This window comes from Ammodytes marinus (assembly GCF_949987685.1).
Source record: "Ammodytes marinus genome assembly, chromosome: 23".
Taxonomy (NCBI): domain Eukaryota; kingdom Metazoa; phylum Chordata; class Actinopteri; order Uranoscopiformes; family Ammodytidae; genus Ammodytes; species Ammodytes marinus.
In genome coordinates, this window is record NC_137227.1 from 13,129,926 (window position 1) to 13,145,320 (window position 15,395).

Sequence of the window (15,395 nt, forward strand, 5' to 3'; positions counted from 1 at the left end):
CTTTTGTGCTAGTTTGCTGGTGCAGAATAGAAAAAGTCTGATGAGCGCATGGGCACAGTCTTTTTGCAGCAAACAATGTCCTGATTGGCTGTTCTGTCCTGACTAAAAGAAAACAAAAATCCCATTTTTATACACTGAGAAACAGTTAGTGTCTTTTCAAAGTAACAGTTCCATTGCAGCTATTGTAGCAAAGGTTAATAAGGTTGACTTCCCATTGTGTGTTTACATGGCCCAAAGCAGCAAGGACAAAGGACAGTGTCAAAAAGCCCATTGAGCCTTGAATTAATCAAACAGTTTCTAACACTATCAGAACGGACAATTAACCTATTAAATCTGTGCTGACAGTTGGTAAAGTGCACTCCAACATGAAGATATTAGAGTTCAGAAGACCAGTTTGACTTGCAATTTCACCTCAAGACCAATTCAAAACAGACAGGAGTAACTTTGGCTGAACCGATAGAATTTTCAGTTCCTTCCTAATTGACCGTGATACAGCAGAGCAAATGTATACAAATTCAATAAAAAGCGATCTAATGTTTTACCCTTCCCTTAGATACTTCAAAACAATTACTTGAATAACAGTGTGAAAATACTAATTGAATTGCTTTGTCAACTCTCAACCTTCGTACCTTAATATTTGACTAATCTTGCTAAACCTAGAAAGTGAATACTTTTTAATTGTATACAGCAATAATACAGCACATGTGAGCTCCCTGCTCACATCCAGATACCAAGTTGTTCATTGCAGGGTTCAAATTATAGCTTCAGATGTGCACATTACGTGTATAAAAAATGAGTAGAAAGCAGATATCTAAATGATAATCATATCATCCCCAATGGGCTGAGAGAGACTGTCACACTAGCCTCTTTGTAAACACAGCCATTTTCGGAGCCTCGGCTGTTTATAAACACCAGACTTTTTTCAGCGGACACACAGTAGACAGGTAGCTCATGGTGAGTAGATATTTGCTGATTTTGACAAAAAGTGTTTTGGATTACAAACAGTATACACCTGAAACGGGATTCAAACCAAGTGTCAGCCATCTGGTTAAGTATTATTCAAAGTGGTAATGACTACAATTCCTCAGCAGAGTTTTTTTTTAACATTGTAACTTCCATTTGGCTGTTTAAGCATTTGTGCCACATCATTATCGTGTTTACAAGGCGTTTTAAATCTTAAAGGTACGCCAAAGATGCCAACTCTGATCTTTGTACAGTGCAGTTTCTGTGCAGCTTTGTTATCGAGTACAACTAATAATGGCATAAATCAACACATGAATTTATTAAATAAGCAATGTTAGAAACAAGCATTTTTGATATATGACTGGTATATGAACAAAACATGCTGCTCATTATTTTTAATTACCTCCATCTTCTAAGTCTCTTAGCGCTGCTTTTGCTGACACCACTGCTGTAAACAACCACTTGCACCTGCAGATAAGTTTAGCAATATCTCCCTTAAATTAGATGTATCTGTCTGAAACCACACAACTAAAGAGTAATATAGAACATATAGATGGGTCACAGAGATGTCAGAAGTATTGAAGAATACTCAAGCGCCACTTGGGTTTTCCTTCTGCGCAAAAGGTCATCATTTCCCCCACAGGAAACGGAAAAATAAAAGCAGGAATGAGGTGCACACAAAGCACCAGCAACGTCAAGCACACATGGCCGAATGTCCTACCTTGACCCCTCGCACTCTGAACTCGGCCAAGGCGCGGCTCATCTTGGCAGCAGCTGTGTTGAGATCTTTCCCACTGGCAATGACTTTGACCAGAAGGGAGTCATAGTGTGGTGAAATGATAGCACCCTGGAAAGCCGAGGCACTGTCCAGACGGATCCCCATGCCTTCACCGCTACGGAAGACCTGGCAGAGACGAGAAAAGAGACAAGAGTGAAGGACTTTATGACAAAAAAATATATTAAACAACTGTTAATTTGACATGTGAATAAATTCCTATTTTATTTTCTGAAGAGAATCCGGAAATTCTAATTAAAATGTATAAATCAACATCACGTAAATATCATTTGGAAGCAGAGTTGTGTAGATAATATATCAAGCATGTAGTATTCCCGTGGAACTAGTGGATTATGTTGTAGTTGGCAAAAAAAGAAAAATCCAACACTGGACCTGCATAGTCTTTCTTACAACCCAGTACAGAAAACATAAAAAAACTTGGCAGGCAAAAAGATATACATAAACATATGCAAAATATAGTCAAATGGCCTTGACATTGTCAGTTAATCATTTCAGTGCAGTTATGCAGGATTATTCTTTCTTGTTTGTTGACTGCATTTGTAAGTAGCTAGTTAGTGGATTGTAATGTGGATGAAAAAGAACTGCAAAGCATCATATTGGTGAGGTACCTACAATGTAAATTAACCTGCACTTGGAGCACTTACAAGAAGAACAAAATGAGGAGATAAGAGGGGAGAAAACAAGCATGAGATGAGTTAGAAACAAGAGGCTGGGCTGTTCCAAACCCCTTGGCAGGAGAGGAGATGTGAAGAAGAGAGTGAGGACTATCCAACACTACAACATATGGAGCCCCTTGAGGGCTGGAAGAGGAGTAGAAATTATAACAATGCTGTGCCACACTGATGATATGCCGGTAATATTTGAAGACACTGAAGATGGGCAGCACCGCCAACATTTAAGACCAACAATATTCTTTAAATTACCATTTTGCTCTTTATATCTCATTGTTTTATCTGGGCTGATTTTGCCCACATTCTTCAGAACACTTTTGTTCATCTCCAATGGCTTAAAACGATTGAAATAATGTTTAATTACCTCCATAAAGCGTGTTAGCAAAAATGTTTTACAGTATTTTTGCATGACGACAAATGGCTTAAGCTATAGCAGCCATATTAAATGGACCACCAATAATCAGGCTGCTGTAAAGCCATTTCATACTACAGAACCCATTAATAGGAACTTGCTTAAGCAGGAAACAGTAACAAACAAACAAACAAACACACACACCATCAGTCAACAAGTTGTAGCGTAAAAGCAGAGGCGCTTTAGATCTTAAATTGCTGTTAGAATTTACTCATCAATATATCTTAACAAAAAGCTGAAAATGACTGTTGTGAATCTCAGTGCATTTTTCCAATGGGATTTAATAGTAATACCACCAGTATGGCCTTTCCAACATAAAATGGAGGCCAAGTTGGTGGAGACTGCCTACATAAAGCAGTTAATGTCTGAGATTTTGAAGCAGAGGAAATTGTCACGAGTATTGCCGCCCACGCACTCTGCCTCTACATCTTTGCAGTATGCCGTTTCAAAGCCCTTATGTCCTGGCTGTGATTTTCATAAAACCCGGCAGTCCGCTTTGATTTTAAAGGCTTGAGGCTGGTCATCAGCAATTCAAGTGTCACTAAGGTGGATTTCATACTTTCTGATTTGAATGTGACCAAATCTGCAAGCTGATTTGCATAGAATACATTTGCTTTAACTTCAACAAAAGAAGGTTTCATTTTTTCAAATTTTTTAAAAAAATTGCTGTTGTGCTATCGAAAAGTATCTTTCAAAGAGCTACAACAGCTGTGTTTATGAGAAATGTTTTTTCTAAGGATAAATCATATTCAAGTTAATACTGACCGACTCAGTTAAGTGTGGGAACAATTGTTCCAAATAGCAGGTCTTAAATACAACCTCAATCCCTGGAGGAGGGCTTTTTTTCCTCACATCATTCAAAGTAATGACGTATTGTCTGTATGATTACCAGACAGTTTTATAGACAATATATAAGCAGCAAAATAATGACTCCCCAAAGACAAAATAAGTCGATTTCTCCTTTCTGGTTGTTTTCTCTGTTGCCCACAAAATATATTTTGTAAACCTTAATGGAAGGAACATCTATCTGTGCTTTTGATAAGCCATATCTTGCCAGCTATGTGACCCCTTGTTTCTACTATAGTTTTGAAGCAGTTGCCAAACATCCTCTGTACAAGTCCCCCAGGGAGAATCTACACTGTGTACTCCTCCTCTTTGGTCAATAAACTTTCCGAACAGTGGACAAACCATATTTTTAAATTGTGTTCTGTTACTCTTAATGCTGCAGGCCAAGCATACACACACAAGACTTGTGTAGCAGTTAGTGTTGACTGCTGTGTTAAAGTGACTGAAAGACTGTGTCCGATGGCTGCCGGGTTTTCTTTCACGTTGTCATTTAATACCAAACTGCTATTACCCCAAGGCTTGGTAGTATACGGTTAAACACCATCCACAGCCACAGACTGAGCACCAAGGCTATTTTCAGCAACATCTCACTGACTAATAACGCAGTCCAGACATTTGGCTACAAAGAAACACTTGAAGTGATAAAAGGATCAGTGTCTAGCTTTAAGGCACTTCTGTTACCCGATATCCTGGCCTTTGTTGTCGTCTTGCAGTAAAGTCTTTGAAACAACAAGGGCCACCCAACAGCCTCTTGGACAGCTTCACATCTGGGAGCTGTCACACCAACTACGGATGTGTCCAATGATTTTGTACCAATCTGTATTGGCCTTGAGACTGTTTCTGTAAATGACCCACAGGGTGATTGTGCTTGAGATTCTCTCGGTATTTGTGTATTGATTATATCCTACAAAGTACCGGTCTAACAGAAACTACCACAAAAAAAAAAAGAGGGGTTATTTTATGGATCATAAATGTGTAAATCCAGTGTAAGCGAGTGTGCCACAATCAGATTTTGAACAGTTCATTTTTGCATGGCCACTTATTCCCGGCTACAAAACAGTAGAGGGCTTGCAATTCAAAAATATTTAATAGTTTTATTTTAAACAAGCGATGTTTGTGAATAAAGACAATCCTCAGTAGAACCTGGTAAAGTAAACAATATAATAGAATCAAATCATCAGTTTTTTAAGGCCTGATAGGAACATCTCTAAACACAACCAAGTATCCTGTAAGACTACAGTGATTGCGGAGTCTCAGTGAACTGGATCAAGGCAAAGAAACAATATAGTCAATACATTTAGATGAATATACATGCTTCAGATGCATTGGAAAGCAATTGGCAGGCTGACATAAATACATTTATAAATTGTGCACACACAAACAGCCACACAGAACACATTTTGCTATATATATATATATACAGTGTTTCCCACTAATGCAGGGGTGGCCAACCCGCGGCTCGCGAGCCGCATGCGGCTCTTTGCCCAGCTTCGTGCGGCTCTTCAGTTCATATCAAATTATGTGATAATAATTTTTTTTTTTTTTTATACTTTTTTTTTTGTGTGGGCCTATGTGTGTGCATGTTCGCAAACGTTTCATGCGGCTCTTACGTTCGTTTTACATGTTGTCTATTATTTCATTTTTTTTTTATTAATGTGTAAGCCCTATGTGCCTGTTCGCAAATGTTTAATTGAGGACGCAACATAACGTTCGCAAACGTTTGGTGCGGACGCAACATAAAACTGCCCGCTCAGCTTGGAGGGAGGTTTTCCGTGAGTAAACTATTTGAGTCAAGTTCGCTCCGAAACAGAGTGGGAGAGTTCATATTTTTTGTTGAACGTTATGGCAGGCCATTCTGCCTTATATGCCAAGTGTCATTTGCGCATTTCAAGGCTTCAAATCTTCAGCGCCACTTCAGCTCTCTCCATGCTAAAAGTAAGTCCCACAAAGCAACATGCATAGTAAGAGAAAAACGCTATTTTAAATTGTTATATTTTTGTTTGTGGACTTGGTTGAACTGAGAGTTTGTGTGTGAGGCAGTGCACACAATGTTCATTGTTGAAAATGACTGCCCTGTCGTCTTTAGTTCAGTCCTGTAATTATCACAGGGGCGGCCTTAACGATCTGGGGGCCCGTTTCAAGTCCTAGTGTGGGGCCCCCTGTTTTTTTTATTTTTTTTTTATTAATAAATAATGCTTGTGCATGCATGTGCAAGCTCCCCGCGAAAATAAAAACGCCCCCCCCCCCCCCTGAAATCTTACTGGCCACTCCAGTGCCCCCCCCCCCCCCCCCCCCAGTTCAAATGTTATTTTTTATTTTTATTTTATTTTTTTAATTACATTTTTTTCCTGATATGTATCCTAGTTCAGAGATGATATGTATTTTTTTTTCTTTCTTAACTTTTTTTGATAGGTAGTTGCCAAGTTCATCACACAAACACTCCAATCCACTGATATGAGATCAGTTTGCAATTTTCAATTACTAAATTAATGGTCGGACTGTGGCCACTAGAACTGGTCTCTGGTCAGCAAAGGTCTTGAAAACAGCATAAGTGTGCTTGTGACATGCGTGCCACCCATGCACGTGTATAGGCACGTGTCCCAGCAGATTTTTGAAATCTGAATAAAAAAATTAAAGTTTGTAGTTAGCGAGTGTAACATGTTCTTAGCAAGGGCAGACTTTCATAAATAAAGGTTTATTTTTTTAGCAAGATATTTGGTCAAAAGCTAGTGGTCATCCGTCCCTCTGTGCAGTTGTTAGGCATCTGGCTGCTAGCAAGTTATGTTGTCTTGCTAATTTTACTATTCATCTGAGCTGAAATAAATATTGACTTTTTCCTTTATTATCTTCGCCAGAATGCACCAGAATGCTTAGATTACATGTTAAAAACACAAAAAAATCTTCTGGGGGGGGATGCCCCCAGACCCCCCTTCAGGGGTTTAGTTTTCTGACAAACATTACAATGGATACTAACATGATTTGGGCATTTGGGATTATAAATCATCTTTGAATTGGTTGTACAGCACATCACATGCTATTCATTCAGGTGTGCGATGGCCACCCCACTCTAACTCTGTGGCCCACCTTGGCCACCCCCAGTCAAAATTTCCTGGAATCGCCACTGTGTGTACCCGTGTGTACGATGTGGCTCTTTGCAGTAACACAGTAAAAAATGTGGCTCTTTGTCTCTGACTGGTTGGCCACCCCTGCACTAATGTATCATTCCGTGGCGGGCCGCCACACTTTCATTTTGCCCCGCCACACTTTCACTTTGCCCCGCCACACTTTCACTTTCATTTTTTTTTTTTTTTTTTTGATATATATTTTACTATTTAAAAATATACATGTATACATGTCATTTGCAATGCGCAAGTTTCACTTGGAAACAATAGCATTTCCGCATAAAAATCTTTAACGTGTGATTCGCGCTGTGATCTCAAGAAACAATATTTCCTTCAATCATGGACGTATTATCAAAGCGCCGCTTGAGGGATCGAGGCTTCAATCTCCCCGAGTCAATCAGCCCCTCCCCCTGCAGTGTCAACACGCGCTGTGACTGTATTCATAAGTAGCTATTTTCTGCAATTTTTCCATCACAATTCATTCTGCGCTCTTTGAGCACCCTCTGCTGGAAAGAAAATTGTGAGCTATCCTTCGTGATTGTAGTCACAGTTATTTGAGTACTAGTAATTCAACAATCTAATAAAACAAAAGGGCGCTTGTGTTCACTCTTTTGAACCACAGGTAACCACCACCTTTGCTTCATTTTTTTGATGGCTCAAATGTGTATCATAGAAAATTATTTATTCATTAACCATTGATAAGTGTGTTAAACTCCATCTTAATCACCATTTATATAGGAATAGTGTTCCTCAAAGTACACCAGATTGATGCATTTAACATTTAAAAGGTACAACATTTTCTTCCGGGGGAGCATACCCGGATATATATATATATATATATATATACATACACACACATACATGGAATACGTAGTCGCTCTGGAAACCATAAAGCTAGCAAAGTGGAGCTTCGGTTATCGGAACCATTGAGATGAAGGTTGTTTTGTAGGGAAAGACAAATAAAAAACACAGAACATTTATTCCACGGGGGCTCTCACTGTCCTGCAAGATGAATAGTTAAACAGAATCTCATTTGATGTACTTTATGAGAGAATTCCCAATTTCTGCTCACTTTTTTTCCATTAAGCTTGTGTGAAAGCATTTCCATATACACACATCTATAAATCTATATCTATCTATACACACATATTTCTCCTCAAGCTCCGCCTGTCTCATCCTCTGAACAATGAGTCTTTAAGCTCAAATGTATTCTTATTTATACCCCATATAGACAAAAAACTCCCTTTATCTCTAACATAACTGGGACTCAAACCCAAGCAGTACCACTAAAAGATCATGCAGCCAGATAGAGAGAAGAGAGGGGGTTACTGTACAAGCACATTTGAAGGAAAAGCCAAGTACTGTGTTAATAATTGAAGTCATGGTGTCAGCTTCTTTCAGCCCCGGGGCGATGTCTAACAAGAAAATTCCACTTTCTTCTCTCACACTATCGGCCTTAGCTCTTTCTCTCTCTGGATAGTCATACATACTAATAATATAAGTACAAAGGTATGCAAATGGACTTGGTGACAAATACACGCACTGATTTGGAACCTTATTTTCCTGCAAACTTACTAACACACACACACACTGCTGCTGTCTACACGTCTATAATAAGTCAGGATCTGATATGCTGCCTTACAAGTCATAAGTATTTTTTTCAGAAAAAAGAAAGTGTTATTATGATGTCCACACATGTTGGACTATTTGGTATCATTGCTATGAATAAAAAGGTGTTAACCCAGGAAATGACTAGACCTGTGAATTGAAGTAAATAATAAAAGAAAGGCATGTGCATTTGTCGCAGCGCTATGCGATTGATAGTGGAGATAAAAATCACACTTGCCATTTTGCTTTGGCAAAAAAGAGAACAATTTAATTGTACTGTATAAAAAAGGGCTGTTTTGACAACTATCTCCTTTCAAGATTAACTAAGTGAAATAGCTTTCTTCACAGCTCTTAAGGTAGTAAGCAGGGTGACCTTGTTAAATAGCTAGCTCTCAATTTCCTTCCCCCGTTTGAATAAAGGTTATAATTAGCTCCTCAATGCATTCACCAACGAGTAGTTAACTTAGTATGCTGACTGAAGCTTGAACACTCTGAAGAGGGTTGTTCTTTGAACCTTATTATCAAAAGGTATTGTTGGTAGGATTTGTAGGTTGTGTTTGAAACACAAAATGTAGACTTCCCCCCCTTTACCCCAGCTACTTCCCAGCTCCCAACAAAAATTTGAACTCGGTTGGTGGGCGACTATCTTAATTGACCTACTTGTCTTTGGTTCCTTCGGGACTCTTATGCCAGAAAGTCTTAACATTCATATCACGTATCATATTAGGTTCTGTGGATACGATACAGTGTCCGCTCTAATTTATTTTTAAGTCTCACAGAGCCTGAATACATCTTTCAAGCTCAGTTTCACTGGAAGATTTAAGTCTGGAAATATCAGTGAATGTTTAGATGATAAATAACTTCCTACCTTGGCAAACTTCACAGTTTGTTGTACAATGAAAATGTCTTTCTTAAATGCTTTAGTACATTGTTGCTAGCTTATTATTAAGGTGCAAAAAAAATTACTTGGAGAGAGTTGCTTCCACCAGAACAAGATCCGTGTTACTTTTTAAGCCCATTTAGGAGCTGTAGCATGGTAATAAACCAAATCGTCAAGCTCCTTAAGTGGACCTAAAACCAGATTTCACAGTCAGCTTGAGTCTGTAATAACACTAAAAGCTCTCCACGACAAGTATTTTTTCCAAACCACTTTGCTTTGTATTCCCAGTTCACAGACCCAACAGGCCTCATTCATTCATAAGAGTAATAAAGGGAAAACTGAATAAAACACAGAGATGAAAATATAAATGTCACGTTAAAGTTTGAAGTAGCAAAGTGTGGATGACTTAAGGCAGGGAGAACGGTTGTAGGTGAGAAGAGAGCTGAGGGAGAAGTGGGAGGACAGAAGTGGAGCAGGAAAGAATAAAGTTTGTTTGTAATTGTATTTGGCATGAAAAACCAAATGCTCAAAACTAATGATTTAAAATTGCATTTATGAAAACCGTAAGCTGTTGTGCAATCACTTTTTTATAATATGGATGAGGCCAATAATCACAACCTCACAGCTAATAAGAACAGCATTAGATTTCAGTTTTCCTACAAAAACAGTTTTGGGTCTTGGCACACTGAAGTCTGAGGAGGTCAAAGACAAATAGATATAAAATCTCACTTTTAATAAATTGACACAAACTGTTGGAACTTGGTCACTAGTTTTAGTGACTCAATGTCTCAAAAGCCTCTTCCTACTTTTTCCTTTCATGGCTAAATGCGTAAGTGGGTTAACTCCCAAGGAAATGTTTGACAGTAAACTGGATTCTGGTCATGTCCTAAATTGATTAACTCGTGTCCTCCAAAACTGGGTGTATTGCTTTCTCACTTGACTAGGATGCATGTCAAATTAAAATCTGGTCTGGGTTTGCCGTTTCAAGCACCTTGAGCCACAATTACAGCTAGGAAATTATGAATTGCTCCAAAAAAAAAGATACTGTGAAGTGTCTTTCTGAACGGAAAGTCAAGAAATTTTCAAGTCAAGGCAATTTTAATAGCATGAAGAGAACGAGGAATTTTTTTATTTATTTTTTTTTTTTTAGGTGGATGTCCAGACCCACTATCGGACCGACCTGTTCATTCGCTGTCCAAGAAAGTGTCAAATAAAATTCAGACAATTAATTAATACTAAAGAATATATTACCATGCATTGCTTCTAATTGTATTATTGGGTGGGCAGGACAGCCTGCCTCCAAGTTACCCACCCGCTTATAGTGGTCACTGGTCAGCAGAGCCGGCCCGAGGCATAAGCGAAATGAGCGGTTGCTTAGGGTCCCGACTGCCAGGGAGTTTGTGTGTTTGATATCAACATCATATTATGTAAATTATCATACAATAAAAGGAATACAATGTTTTGGTGGATAGTTAATAGCTTAATAATTGAATCAGTTCATCTGGGAGGTAATCCGAGGTTAACTGATCGTCATGTAATAGTGTGTATATTTCAGCATATTTTAAGCCCCTATTGAATCAGTGTATCGGTGCGTTCCATGTGTTGGTAATGAGGGGGGCTGGGGGGGGTGAATTAATGGACTTCTTGTACTTTTATTGTTTCAAGAAATACGTATTTGAATGTTTAAGATAATAACTTTATTGTCTGCTCTGTTTTGTACTTATACAATAAGAAATGTTTTAAGTACTTTTCTTTTACGAGAGTTTATCAAGTGTTTTGTTCCGTGAACCCCCCTGTCGCACTGTGGTACACGCCCAGCAGGAAGTTCTCTCTCAGTCTGTGTTGGAGCTGAGAGAGGCAGGTATGTTGAAAGGCAAATCCGCTTCTAAATGTTGTTTAACAGTTCATTCGTGGTGTAAAAGTAATATCCCGAAAGAGCGATGTGATGTATGTAATATGGGGCTGTTGTTAAGAGCGGGTTTTGTTTATTTTAAGAGTACGATGTGTTTAAATGTTCTACTTTGAAGTGCCGTCTACATTCGCACCAAGCGACGCACGGTGTTGTGGGTAATGTAGTTGTGCTGTATTTATGATGACTTTAACATGCAAGGCAGGGAATGTTTAATTTATTTCTTTGTTATTTATTTTATACATTTTATACATCCTTTGCAGCATTCAGAGAGAGAGGATGTAAACTAATGGAGATCCCTGTCATATGTTTGTCATCATCAGGTATGTTTGTAAAAGAAAATACCCACCATTGTACAATCATTTCATTTTATACATTTTGTGTTGTGCTCAGTCTGTGTTGGAGCTGAGAGAGGCAGCATTCAGAGAGAGAGGACGTAAACTAATGGAGATCCCTGTCATATGTTTGTCATCATCAGTAAAGAGAAACAATCCAAACAGAGCTGTGGTGTCCTGGTGTGTTTCTAACTCGTTACAGTCACGTTCAAGTCCATGGCATGCACAGTGTGTATTGAGTTTATTTAAAAATATTTGAAAATGGGGCTGCCCTCAGTTGCCCATGCACTGTGTATAGACTATAGCCTATTTCAGCCTTGTCTGCGGAAAAAAAGATAACTGGACAACAGAGTTCTTCTGCTTCGTTCCTCTCACTGCATTTAAATGAATTCATTATATTACAGAAAAATATGTCCCGTAAAAGAAAAAGAGCACCAAGCCCATCCCAGAGGACCCTGCATAATATTTTATTTCAAATGTATATTTCTATGGAAAATCCATGTGTCTTTCTTCAATAGCTTCTAATTCATCCAACCCAGTGTCTCCAAATTATTTGTTCACACAAAATTCCTCAGATTTAGCCTCTTAATTTTCCTCTCAAAGTTCACCAGATTCATGCATTTCACTTTAAAAAGGTAAAAAAAAATCTCCCGGGGGGGCACACCCCCGGATCCCCCTAGCAGGGTTGTGACCTTGGCTGTCTACTATTTTCACCCAGCTGGATATTGGAGGCAATAGTGGAAAGACTATATAGTGTGTATAGTATATAGCTCTGGACTACCACCATCCAGGTTGCCCAGTCCCAAAGCTTTCTCTTCAATCAGCTCAGGATGCCTGCAGTTAATACTGCGATAAAAAAAAAGATACATTATGTTGTATAATGTATATTATATGTTATTCATAAACATTTTGGAAAAAAAAACATGCAAGAATCAAATCTCCCACACAGCAACACTCAGTTTATTTGCATATTGTGTTCTACACAATTCATAGTAAATGTGCCAAATTAACATGTTACACACGTGCCATATAGAACCCTTTAATCTACATACAGTTGATAGCCTTCAGAGGCTGAGATAATCCAGTTGGATTTCATTGATGTAGTTGAATTAGTTTGACCAAATTCAAAACTGTAAAAGTAACCATTATATGAGATAGAATGATAGATAGAAATCTGAAGATACTACACATCAGTGTATAGCTATGAGGCATGCAATTTATACATCCATATACCCATGTTTTTTTCTTCCTGTTGATATGTCTCTTCCTACTGAAATATTCAAGACACGAAAAGGTCACCCAAGTCATACTATTGACTATTAGCAAAGGGAGCCTTACATCAATCTGCTTTTTTTTAAATTGAAAACCAATTATATTACAGAACTGATGCCTGTTTAGGAGCATTACAGGACTTCTTCATACTAAAACATAACGCACACAAACCCAGATAACCTTTGCAGTTCATTTTTTTTAATTATTTCTGAGACTTCCATTTTAATTAATGGAGGCTCTAGCCTGATAACGAGTCAGTCTGACTGTTGACCAATATTGTGACAGGGAGAAATATTGGTCTTGCTTTAATTAAAAGTAATTCTCTTTTCTCCTGAAAATGTCATTTCCAAAGCTAGACACAAGAGAGCCACGATGAATCCAATTTCATTAACCCAGAATTAACTAAAGATTAGAACTGGATATTTGTCTCAGTGATGTATGAAATTACACTACATGGAACTAAATGTTGATGTATATTGCAGGTGTGTGTATGTTTCTGGAACAGAACGTTGCACCCGTTTTTGCCACCTTACAGGTTTTCCTGACTCTTTATAATCTGTGGCCGCATTTGACCAATGCTCGCCTGGCAGTCCACAATGTTGCTCGAGTACCTGAATCAAAAATACAACCACTCCATCCCGCTCCTATTTCAATTTTCCTTTCAATTTCACCTTCACTTCCTGTCTATATACAGGCTGTATTTATTTATTTATTTATTTGTTTTTCATCTCACAAAACCCTCTCTCTCCCTCCCGCTCTGTGTCTGTGAGGCCCTAGGGCATCCTTGGCTTTATTTATTTATTTGTCAAAATGTAGACTATCACTCCTTGCTTCCTTGCTGAGTTTTTTTTTTTTTTTTGCATTTTTATGCTTTATTGATAGTGTAGAGACAGAGTTGAAATGGGGCAGAGGGGAGTGACATGCAGAGAACGACCGCGGGCTGGAATCGAACCCGGATCCGCTGCTGGCCGAGGCCCATGGGGGGGACTGAGCAAAGGGTGCCCCCCTTGCTCCGAGTTTGAGTGCTTATCTTTCCTTATGTTGTCCGTATCCCTTTAATCACGTTTGTTTTTTGGCACCTAAGATTTCTAATATTGCAATGTGACCAAAATGTGTTTGCAAGTGTGTGAACAACCCATATTTTTTAACACGCACAACGTTTACACTAAGGGGGCCGCTCGTACAGCAAATACACAAGCCCTGCTTTTACCCACTGGTTGCCTTTCATCAAAAGGCTCATTTTTTGATACGCAACTAATTTGGCTTCTGCTTTTAATCCTCTCAGTGTGTGTGCAAGTGTGTTTGTGTGTGCGCGCTCCAGAAGGAGGTATAATGACCCTAATGAGCAATAGAGGATTTATGCTGCTCTGTTTTTTCTTGCTGTGAATTTTCTATCAATTATGGCCCATTCTACTGTGCCTCCACTGCTCTGAAGAACACTCATTTTCCTCTCTGTTCATGTTCTCATTTCAAATATTTTATTTCCTCTGCACTCCTGTCCTCTTCTCACTGCTCCTCTTCATTCCTCCCGTATCATTGCCTAGCTCTTCACCTGCCACTCCCTTCTCCTTTCCCTTCTCTAACCAAATATCACATATACTCCAAGTACACATCCTACTTTTAATTTTGCTCCTTGCATATAAACCAACTTTTCTTCCCACCCTCCTCTTCATAATTTAAAAAAGAAAAAGCACAGCTGTAAGAGTCTAGCTGCCGGAAATGGTCTAACAATAAGTGGAGGTGCAAGCACATACGACAAATACCACCATACACCCATGAATAAGTACACAAGCGAGCACACTGATGCTTGCTGCCTGCACACCCACATACAGTCACTTTTATCTCTCATGCAGTATTAAACGTCAGTGCAGCCATTATAGTCGGTGGCAACCAGATGTCTGTGACTGCACTACAAGCTGTTTGGGGATTTGGAGGTGAAATGGGTGTCAAACAAAAAACAAAAACACACATCTGATGTACAAGCTGTCCAGATTGGGATGAACCCTCCAGCCGTGCCCCATACAGGTGGATTCAAGATGGGATACATTCTTGTGCTGTGAATATACATGATGTCGTGATATGGATAGATGGATGCAAAAAGATCTCACAGCTACCTCGATAATATCTGCATACCCTCTTGTTCCAGTTGTGCAAGCGTAATTGGTTCATAAGATAACTAGTGACGTGCTGTGACAGTCTAAAAACAGCCTGATCACTAAGGGAGGGGTGTATTTGTTTTGGTGGGCAGCTCAAATACCAACAAGCTTTATGTCTTATAGCCGAGCAAACCTTTGCGAGAATATTCTTGCTCTTGCCCAGATAACTGTTTCTGAACAGTGATTCTGGGTTAATTAAGAGCCTACAATAGTGCAACATTCATGAGATAAACATTGTGGCTACTTATGTGTGTACTAAATAAAAATAAATGTACAGCACATTAAATGGGGTCACATAAACCATCTATAAATAACCATTGTGTAAAAACTGAATGTGGTACATCTTGAAAATAGCCTTGAAATGAGACGCACATTTACAGGGTAAAAAGCTCAATAAAAAGGTTTGATCAACAGCATGCTATTCT

General features: G+C 38.8%; 1 protein-coding gene across 1 annotated transcript in view; it reads right to left on the reverse strand.

The window, feature by feature from the left end:
- pcxb (pyruvate carboxylase b) overlaps positions 1-15,395 on the reverse strand; it is a 282,158-nt gene that overhangs the window by 130,950 nt on the left and 135,813 nt on the right. Inside the window, exon 12 of the mRNA XM_080052016.1 lies at positions 1,685-1,867. Coding sequence (XP_079908142.1) covers positions 1,685-1,867 — 183 coding nt within the window. The remainder of the gene's footprint in view (positions 1-1,684; positions 1,868-15,395) is intronic.